An 11,224-nucleotide genomic window follows, 5' to 3' on the forward strand; every position below is an offset into this window, starting at 1 on the left:
AAATAAAATGAAGGATGTATTCGTAGCCTATTTGCCAGCAACCTCCCTCGGGTTGCTAACACTGAGGAGAAAACAGGAGAACTGAGGTTATGTGAAAAATCAAGAATGACTAATGTGACCTGATCGCTACTATTTATTTAATGGAACAGTCATTATTTTCTTTCTTCAACATATGTGTGTGGTAATGAAGCAAAAAGAAAGGGAAATAGCTATCAATGTGCCACTTCAGAAACACACAAACATTTGCTAGCTTTTTCATTTTATTGATGTTCTTTTAATATATGTACTTAAGATTAAACTAGTGCTCAAGGACTAGCACCCCACAGAGCATTCTGGATTAGGGTTTTATTTTATTTTTTTAAAATAAAGTCTCAGCTAGAAGGTGAAACAGAGATGAATTTGTGGTCAAACATAAAAATATGAATTGAATTGTTTCTTTTTAGATGGATCTTTAACGTTCACTTGACCATATGGACACTGCAAAAGAAACAGAGCAAATTATTATTGAATTGTATGACAATCATCTTTAAAAAGTACACTTCTCCTCGTGAAAAAAAGAGACTGCCAATGCTGTTATATAGATCATTTGATCTATCAGGTCCTGCAGACTAAGATGAGGATAATGGCAACTTCTGGCAAATGGTCCTAATTAGGGGTCAAAAATTCTTAAATGCATCCTTCCAACTTTATATCTTCCAATGATGATGTAAATAGAATGAAGAATTTCACTGTCAAAAACTCAGTCTCAGGAGATCCCCACTCCCTCAGTTATGTAAGCTCTTCTGCAGTGACCTGGTGTGCGGCAGGTAGGGAGAGACACAAGGTGAAGACTTAATTCTTCAATACTGGCCACAGTTAATGTATGCACTTACTGCCCATTCCTTAATTACAAAGTGGGTCACTTAAGAAAATAATACCTTCTTGCCCCAAAACATATAATCAAAGTGGTCTGTAAATAGAGGTTGTTATCTTTATAATCTTAACTCTGCAACAATTTATCCAACTAGTGTGCCATTAAAAAGGTATAGTGAATAACCCATCCCATACCTTTTTTTCTCAAAATAGGGAAGGATTAGTTAGTTCATCTTAATCAGTGAATACAGAGAAATACAGTCACTGAAATATACATTTTAGGTGATGCACAGCACTAAGTTTGGGGTGCTAGTTTCATGGTTATTTTAAAGGCAGAGAAGAAAACAACCACAGAAAGAATGAGAGACAGAAAAAGAGAGAAAGGAGGAGGAGAAAAGGAGGGAAGGAGGGAAGGAATAAAGAAAGAAAATTATCATTTAAATGAAACCTACTTCTCATTACTGGAAAAATACTCAGCTAATAATAAAGAAAAAATTTATTCCAGGATCTAATTTGCAATATTCTGGATTTCTTTTCCTGACTTCTTTGTGCTTGCCTAGTAAACACAACTTATTTGAAAACTCATGGAAAGTTTCCTTATATCAAAGAACTGCCATCATTTTCAAATCACAGCATTTCAAGAAATTGATGCTCACAGTGAAATGTTACAAAATTCTGTGAACTTTAAAGGTCCTATGTTGGTCCTAAGGACTTCGTTGTCCTTGACTAAAGTAGCTTGTGAAAAATGTACTCCAGGTCTACTTAGTTTTTTATTTGACTTGTTTTTCAACTAATAGGTATTTATGAAGTTACAGAAGCAGAACTACTGCCGTAATGAGAGAATTTGCTACTCACATGTCTGCAGGCAGAGCCACAACATCCGCCTCTCTCCAAGTGGGCGAGCTTTGTGAGCACCACGTGCCCAGTGGCCGGATCCACGTAGGTCAGCTGGCCAGCCTGAAGAATAATGAAATGAAACAATTCCTTAATCTCAGTCTTCATCATATCTCCTCACCACAACTTCTACTCATTAAATATTGCAAAATTTTCCTTAAACAGTATTTAACTTCTTCCCAGGCAATTTTGGTGGCACTTGCAATTAAAGACTGAATGTATTCCAACATTATACACAGTCCAACTTTATGTGACATAAGAAGAAAATACACCATTTGAGAAAAATGAGAAGTTGATGGAAAAACAAGAACTCCTCTATACCCAGTAACTATGTAGCCACTGCTCAGGTATTTTTCACTCAGTGTCTAGGTAACAAGTTTAAAACAAGTGATTTAGATTACTTTAAGAGCTTAAGAGGCTGAAAATGAACTTTCACTCAGAAGTTGCAGTTGCAATTTCACTACTTAAAATATGTGGATAATGATTTAAACATACAGAAGGTGCTAATTAAAACCAGCAGTCCTTATAGAAAAGCGTTACTTTTGCTATTACTGAACACTTTTCTTTACCTTCATGATGTCGCACATTTTACACTATTTTCTTTTTTTTGGATTGTTGTTTTTAAGTGAAAAAAGTACTGTTTTGACATATTAATACTCACTGCTTTCATAAATTTGATCAAAAGCAACTTTTGCTTCACCAGTGCAGATGTCAAGGAAGCACACTCTCCATTCGAGCCTGGTTTTACAAAAGTGTCCCACTACATTGGGTTAAATAAGTAACACAACCTTTTCTGTGGATTTGGGCCATGTGAGCAACATTATTTAGCCTTGATATTTCATAGAGGAACTTTCTCCTGGGCTTTTTATACAACCTTTTTACCATGCAGTCATCTGCATCGCCTTTGTGTAGGGTCGTTTCACTAAAATATGCATGAAACTTGAATGTCTTCTATCATAAAGTTTTGCATTTGCCACAAATTACTTGCTCAGAGTCTTCCTTAATGGATGAATATTTTATTCTGGTTGAGGTTTTAACCAACTATGTTTCATGAGTAAAGCGTGGAGCGAAAGGACAAACTAGTTCAAGTGTAGCTCTACCCTAAGGTGCCCAGCAAAGCCAGCCTCGGGCAGCAGCAGCCCTGCGGGCAGGGCCCAGGGCCCCCTGAGGGGCCTCCCAAGCCCTCGCGGAGCACAGAGGCGACGGCAGGAAACCAGAAGCACTGAGCACCGCCTCAGAATGACCGGTCGTCAAGGCCTCACTTCTTTACTTACAAAGCCCATATTTGAAGACCTGTTAGAAAGAAAACCAAAACAAAGCCTGGGAGCTCTGAGCAGCCTTCTCTTCCCTCTCCACAGCGCTGGGAGCCTTCGAAGGTGATGCTCCGGCACCAGGAGCCTAGCAGCCCGCTTCAGGCCCCCTGCCTGTCCTGCCTCTCGTGTCCATGGAGGAACTCTGAGCTCACTGGTGCCCAAACTTAATTCGTCCTCAGTAAATGAGCCTCAGGCAACGGTAGCGACCCACAAAGATGTGGCACGAGTGCTGACAGTCTGCGTGGAGAACCAGCTGTCCAGTGACAGGATCGGCGTGGGAAAAGGCCAGAGAGCGGCCGTTGTGAGGGGCTCTGATTTGTTAGAAAAGAAAAAACAAGAAACTTGTTACTGGGTTTACTTAGGGTCTGGGACAGGCATTTAATCTATGATCCAGACAACTGATGAAACAAGTGTGGATTCCCACTTGGGAGAAAAAGTTTCTTTCTTTTCCCAGGTTGATTGAACCTGTCTTCACACGCTGCTGGTGTTTGATCCAGCAATGAAAACACAATGAAAATAAAATATAATGGTGAACAAACTTCACAAGTAACTTCTAAGGGTATACACAAGAACAATCAAAAGCTGCCAGTCATTTCCTGATGAAATCTTTTGTGGAAGTTTGAACACTTGAAGGAGTCAGGCAGATTCTCAGGGCCGACTGTCGGTCGGAAAACCAGCCACCCTGAGGCAGCCTCCAGGGAGCTCTCTACCCGCTCGGCTCAGGCGGCACGCGGCGACGCGCCTCTGACACGTACTGCTCACACAGGTGTGAACTAGGACACTTGCACACCGTTTTTGTGTCTTTACCACAGAATTCACTTGCTTTCTCAATACAACAAAAAATATAAATATGCTACCTTTAAATTCACATAGTCTGAGGTGTTAGAAACTAGGAGGGGAGATGACAAGGTTTGGCTTCGGGACTCACAAGCAGCTGTCACACCCACAAACAGAAGAAAGCACAGCTCAAGGTTGCCCAGGAAGAATGTAAACAAACGCCTGATGCTAGTTTCCTTTGCAATTGTGCTTTGTCAGGGCGGAGGAAAAGGCTGAAAACGCGGTAGCAAGAATTAAAATAGATTAAAAATAAGTTTGTTTTATTTTTCATTAAAATCGGTGGATGGCGAGATAAACACACACCTATTGTTCCTGACTCCTCAGCCCCCTACCAATTCCCTGACACGCCGCCCCAACCCACGCACCACGCACGCGCGCCCGCCCATCGCGCGCACATGAGGCGGCCCCGACGCGGAAGCACACGCGGGTCCCGGCCCGCGCTCCCGGTGCGGTCGCGCCGCTCTGCCGGAACAGGAAGCCGCGGCGGGCTCAGGGCCAGGCCCGAGGCGGGCGCGCGCGCCGGGCCGGGCGGAGGGGCCTCACCGCGCAGGCTGCCGCGTGCAGCTCCGCGACCCTCCGCTCCGCGGTCGTGAGCCCCCCGCTCGCCGGAAGCCCTTCCTCCGCGTCCGGCCTGCCCGGCGGGCGGCCTCCCTCAGCGGCGGAGCCGAGGGTCACGCCGGGCTGCTGTCGGAGCCGCGCTGCCTCCCAGACAGGCTTCGGGGGCTGGGCCGCGGCGGGCGTCCTCCGGAGCGCGGCGCCCATGCGCGCGGGAATCCGCCTGGCCGCCACGGGAGGCGACGGCGGGGCGGGGCGGAGGCCGGGGGGGCGGGGCCAGATTGTGGGCGGGAAGGAGACTGTGGGGTCAGTGGCGGGCGGGACCAGAGGTAGAACCCGCGGGCCGAGCCCCCTGCGCCCACGCGCGGTCGCGAAGTGAGTTCTCTGCGCAGCCGACGCGGGGCCGCGGACAACGTGCGGCTCCTAGTCTGCGGGCCTGCGTTCTCAGTATCCCATTTTTTTCCAAGTGAAAGGTGACCGTTGGGCTCTGGGATCCGTCCGCAGAACCAGCGATGGGCAGGCCGCTCGCTGTGCCCCCAGGCTGCGCGAAACGCAGTTCTCGCGGTCGTGTCCGAAGGGCCCCCAGCGGCCGGGATCCCCTCCGGGGCCAGAGCGCAGCGAGCAGCGCGGCCGCCTCGCCAGGCTCCGGGGCGCGAAGACCTGCGCGCAGTGGGTTCCCGAGCCCCGCAGGAGGCCTGGGCCCGCAGACCCTCTCCGCCCGTTTTCCCGGTGTCCGAACTGACCGCACGACCCTGTGACCCCATCTGGGCCCTCTACGTAGGTACTGACTGAAACGACCCTATCGTCCAGTGTGAATCCCGTAGTGAATTAGTACATTGGGAACTTACTTTGCAAACCTGTTCCCTTTGTGTTGGGATGATTAATTAATTATCGGGATATAAAGACTGCTGGCTGCTGTGAGAAGCGTCTAAAACCTGGAAGGCTAAGGAGGGACCCTTGGGGGAATCTACACCAGAAGAATGATTAGAAACGGGGATTCTCCGTACATCAGGCGTGTATGTGTGTGTGTGTGTGTTTGCCAAACGAAGTTCTCGAATAAAGGAAGTAAGTTTGGAAGTTGAAGTTTATTGCGTTGTTTTTAAAATTGAGGAGGAAGACTATTAATGGGTCATGACTTTAATTCAAGGGTGGGGACCAAATAGAAGACAGGCGCCTTGTCTAAGAAGAGTCAGTATTGCCACGTGAAACTTGTTTCGGTGGGTGATGGGGTGGGTGTGAATGCAGAGGCTGGGGAGAGAGATCTCTGTGATAATACGATAGGTCTGTATTCCAGTCGTCATGGTTACACACATTATACATGCGATAAGATGTAGAACTACATACACCTTGTTCCAATGTCAAATTCCTGGTTTTGATATTGTGCTACAAGAATATAAGATGGATACACCGGGGGAAACCAGGTGAAGGCCAGCACTCTATTACCTTTGTAACTTACATTATTTCAAAATTTAAAAGCAACTTTTTAAAAAGGTAAAAATAGTATTCAGATTACTTGGTAAGGCAGACCACTAAATTAACCAGAACCTTTCCCTATCTCCTTCATTCCCAGGGTTAAAAATAATCCTGTTTGGTTAAGGCCTTTGGGCGTTTAGGCTGAGAAAGCTGCTTCGTTCTATTCACATGTTACCTGTGTATGCATTCTTACAGGCAGATGTCTTAAAAATATAATCAAAGATGACAATCTGCACACTTGAGTTGATAAAGTATTGTGGTACAGTTTCCAAACGTGATAATTATAGTATCATCTAGACATTGAATAGATTATCTGCCCCCTTCAGTTTTCATTTGACCTTCCATACTTTAGAGCCAGTGTCATTTCACATCAAGTAACTTTCATTCATTGTGTCTCTTGTTTTAAAAAGCCTCCTCTGGGCTTGACCCTTACCTTACTCTGGGGGTGTTGGTTTCTTTTCAGATTTGTCTGCACTCACAGAATGCAAAAACATTTGGAATTGGGGCACAAAATTCCCCTTTAGAATGCAGATTTAAGTCCACTTTATTTACAAAATTCTGCACCTAGGTTTGCTCTAAAAAGAGTTGCTTTGTGCTGCATCTCTGCACATAACATGTTATTAGATATATTTCATAATCCTTCCCATCATTTCAGGTGCTTATGTTGATATTAAACATGCTTGTTATTTTGAGGGGAGGAGAGGAGCTCAGAGAATTGCAAACCCAGTAGGTTTCATTTTTATTAATTTTTAAATAGGTTAGGCCTCTCTATGTTGCATGATGTAGATCATGCAACTTAATCTCTATATGATAAAAGGAATTTGCTCTCATAACCATGAAGCATGATTTGATTCAGAGCTCATGGTGGACCTGGGCTCATCCCTGCATGTTTCAGCCATGCCCCCTCACTGCTGATTCCCCGCCCGGCAGGCAGAGAGGTGCAAGATGGTGCAAACAGCTCCCAGGGCTCCATCCTTTCTTATCCTTGTCTAGCTGAGAAGAGGGTCTCGTTAGGGTGCTCCTGGACATGAAGAAGTCCCCGCAAGTCTTAGCAGCCTTCTCTTCACCATGTCTTCTTTCCTGAACCAGCCGTTATGGGTATAGGTGATCCTTAAACCTACTGCAACTCCACCCAAACCCATGGCTGAGAATGGCCTGTCCTGGGGGTGTGTTGGGGACACAGTTAACAAATACCCCCCACAGTGTGACTTGTGCAAAGGCAGAATAAATTCCACCAGCCCTCTCAATCCTTTTAGTATTTGATTGCTTATCATTTAAAACATTTTTTCATTTTTCCTCTGGTTCCCTCTAGATGACCTTCAATTTCCTGTAATTATTTGCTCCATTTTAGTTTTTTTATGTGTATTAGTTTTTTTGCATTGTTTTCCCAATATCATAAACAAGACAGTAGGGAACATGTCATCTTCATCTTTGTATCTCCACAGTCTACTTTATTTTTGTACATAGCACTGTAACACTTAGTGAATAATAAACAATGTTTCTGAATGGATAAATGAGTCAGCATTTCTTCATTCTCAAATATATATTCTTTATTGGACAAAAATTCTATATGAAAATTTAAAATTACCATTCTGTACATAATGCAGATTTGAAATTACAGTAATTGTTGCAAATAAATACTTGAAAAATGAGTTGATGAAGATAAATCTTACTAACCTATTTATTAAATAACATTGGGCATTTCACTGGCAAACAGTACAGATGCATACATTATCAAATTATCTGATATGAGCCCCTGAAATGCTGTTTTTAATTGACTTGAAGTGTTATTGTTGATGAATTATGAATGTTTGGCACCATTAGGGGACAAATTAGAGCTGGCGTCTCAGGGCTACCTACAGATTTCTTGTCCATATACTGCCTGTTTTGCACAGTTCTGTTTGGACACTGATTTATGTATTTGATGTTTTTCAAATAGCTGGACAGTGTGTGACATGTCACACCCCATGCAGAGCACATTTTCACTACCAACTCTTGTGATTGAGAGCAAATGTTCCATGCCTCTGAGGACGCCTACAGGGAGTCTTCGTTTCATTTAATCAGATAGCCAATAGCACACTGTTTCACAGAGCTGGTCTTAGAAAATTCTTCTGGGAATTATAACCACTTCTATTTGCAAGCCCTGCGACTCTCTGCTAACTTCACAGCGGACACCACATGCCCAGATCCCGCCATGTTGGCTCTTACCTTTCCACTTTTTGTCCCCGTGGACAAACTGTAGGTGGGCTACAGGATATGAAGTCCACTAGCACTTTTGCCTCCTCCTCCACCCTCTTGATCCATCCTGAGTAACTGTAGTCTGGCTTCTCTTTCCACGGCCAGGCAGAGCACCAGGGATGGTGTGAGGGTTCCTGGCAGCACGCCTCCGTAGCACTTACCTGACTGAGCTCCGTGCTGCACTCCGCAGCATCTCCCCATCAGCAGTCCTCAGCCCCGCTCACAGTACAGTACCTCCCTGAGGGACTTGCGATGCTTGTTTTTTGCCTTTTACCTGTAATGCTAATGGTCAGATCTCTGATCAGGGCCAATGCTTGTGAGAGCTGTCCATCCACCTGCTTTAAAAATACCCCTAAACGTGCCATGACCAAGGACTCAATCTTCATTCTTTTTGAAATACTCCGCTCATTTTCTACTTTAAAGGCATAGCTGTCCTCTATTCATCTCATTCAGAGATCTTCGAATGCTCTGCATATCTCCATCTAGACAATCACCAAACCCTCCTGGTTTTGCTTATCTGTGTCTTATCGTTGCTTCTATCATTGTTCTAGTTCAGCTCGTGAACATTTCTCCCTCCATGACTACAACTAGAACAGAACAGTTCATTGATGTAACTAATAAACAGTGCAGACTCATTCTGTACCAGGGCCCTGTGCTAGGGGCTGGAGACCTGTTGTTTATACTTATGTGCCATTTATTCCAACAAGAATATCCCTCATCTCCTTGGAGTGGTGTCCTGTCCTTGAAGCCTCAGCCCATACCTCCTCTGCTTGTTAACTCTCCTTGCTGCTCACGTTTCTGGCCACTTCCCCCATGTCCTCTGCATGCTGAGCTGCCGGCACTGACATCAATGCTCCCATGGTATCCAGAGCAGGTCTCTATTGTACCTACTGTGTAGTTTATGAGGACTCTTTACTACCAGACTGAGGTCTTTAAGGGTGAAGACTGTGGTGATTCTTCTTGTATTGGTAGTAGCACAACTACGTAGGGAAGGCCAGAAAAGAAATGCTTGTAGAAATGAGTGGATGAATGAACAATGGCAGCAAACACCCACATCTGAATCGCATGCAAATCCATTTTCCCTTCATATTTCATGGTTAAGAATCAGTATTGGGTTCATCAGCGTGCGCTGTTCTCAGGCTATCGTTCTGGACACAATATCCTGAGGTAACAAGGTAACTGTGATTTTATTTGGCAATCTATTTAGTAAGTTCCCCCAAATGGTCACTGAATTAATGACGAGTGCACTGTTCGGGCCGCATTTCAAATGAAGTAGGTTTATGTTGACAGTTAGGTGCTGCCTTGTTAACTCTGAACAATCATTCCAATTATAAACTACATGCACACAATCACTGTCACATAAAATATCCAGACTAATTACTTCTAGCCCTTTTGCTACGCAAGCATTAGAAATGAAATCTCCTTTTTTGCATATGCAATATTAACAGTGTAATTTCCAGAAAGAACATAGTTAAAAAAATAGCAAGAATGTAATTACATTTTTACCTTGTTACCATAAATGGATTAGTATTGTGCTTTTAAAATGTAAGGGCAACCACTGATTTGTAGGATTTCCCACATGCCAACATAGTTGTGAAAGGATCTTGGATAAGGCCATAAAACGACATACAAATCAGAGCGTTGTTCTCTGCAATCCTGTTGCTGCCTGAGGGAGAAATGCGTGTCCACTGTTCCATGACTGGAATGAAAGGCACACTGAGTCTCAGGTCAAATACCATGACATTGACACGTATGACTAGTCTACTGAGTATGACACGTGTTAATATTCTCCCAGCGGCGGGCACGCATGACATGCCTCAGTGATCAGCACAGCACGTATGACCCCAGTAGGTTTTCTGCAGGTGTAAAATGATTGCATCTTTGAAGTGCTATGGAATGTGAATCTTTTTCATGCAGAAAACTGTAATATTCCTGCCTGGATTGTATCTTATTTGTATGATCCTGTGAGGATATCATCACCAACTGCTCTATCTAATCACATTTCTTAATGGCATGTTTTGGATAGTATTACTGTGAGCTAAACCTGTTTGTACTACATCATGGGACCAATAATAACAGGAAAATTGAAGCATCATGACTGATAGAGCACTACAGAATAACAGTGCTCTATCCATATTATGATCTTTGAAATTGTGGTGCATTTGGAACACAATCAGGTAATTCATCCACCAGATTAAGTTCCATGATAACAGGAACATATATACTCTGCCTGCCATTTTATTCAGTGAATGAATAAATCCTTGAGTGGTTAGCACATCAGGGGAAGAGAGCATTGTCTTTGAGGGCGTACAGACCTGGAGCTGAATCTCCAGCTGTCTACTTTGTAGTTCAGTGACATTGAGATCATTTACATTCTGTAAGCCTGGGTTTCCTCTGTAGAATGTGAATAACACCTCAGAGCTGAATCACTGTGGACATTAAGTGAGATGCAGCACACAGAACCTCCAGCACGGTCCCCGGCTCACCAATGTCGGCTGTTATTATGCTGAACTAGGAAACCTCTGTGCCTTTTGCTCTCCTGGGTCTCAGCCCTCAGCCGCTTAGTGGTCCAGCTGCCTGTTTTACCATCAGCTCTTCATGGCATGAGGCTTAGCATGGTTGAGTGATTACTACTTTTTACTAGTTAACTTGTAGATATGTGCATAATTAAACAGATTTTAGAAAAGAAAAACCTACATCAAACTAAAAACCTTTTGTATAGCAAAGAAACATCAATAAAATGAAAAGGCAACCCACGGATAGGGAGAAAATATTCTCAAACCATATATTGGATGAGGAGTTGATATCCAAAATATATATGGAACTCAGAAAACTCAATAACCAACAAATAACCCAATTAAGAAATGGCAAAGGACCCAAATAGACATTTTTCCAAAGAAGACACACCAATGGCCAACAGCTATATGAAAAGTCCCTCAGCATCACCAATCACCAGGGAGATGCAAATCAAAACCACAGTGAGATACCACCTCACACCCAATAGGAAAGCTAATATCACAAAAACAAGAGATAAGTGTCAGAGAGGGTGGGGGCTAAAAGGA

The 11,224-nt window shown here is 43.9% G+C and overlaps 1 protein-coding gene across 1 annotated transcript; it reads right to left on the reverse strand.

The window, feature by feature from the left end:
* Positions 1–242: 242 nt before the first annotated feature.
* On the reverse strand, positions 243–4,702 carry C9H1orf53 (chromosome 9 C1orf53 homolog). Its single transcript, XM_036909860.2, has 3 exons — positions 4,440–4,702; positions 1,708–1,809; positions 243–477 (listed from the first exon to the last, which is right to left on the reverse strand). The coding sequence occupies exons 1-3, from the start codon at positions 4,656–4,658 to the stop codon at positions 406–408; spliced, it is 393 nt and encodes a 130-aa protein (XP_036765755.2). The 5' UTR covers positions 4,659–4,702; the 3' UTR covers positions 243–405.
* Between the last annotated feature and the right edge of the window lie 6,522 nt (positions 4,703–11,224).

The sequence above is a fragment of the Manis pentadactyla genome, chromosome 9 (genome assembly GCF_030020395.1).
Source record: "Manis pentadactyla isolate mManPen7 chromosome 9, mManPen7.hap1, whole genome shotgun sequence".
In the NCBI taxonomy this organism is placed as follows: domain Eukaryota; kingdom Metazoa; phylum Chordata; class Mammalia; order Pholidota; family Manidae; genus Manis; species Manis pentadactyla.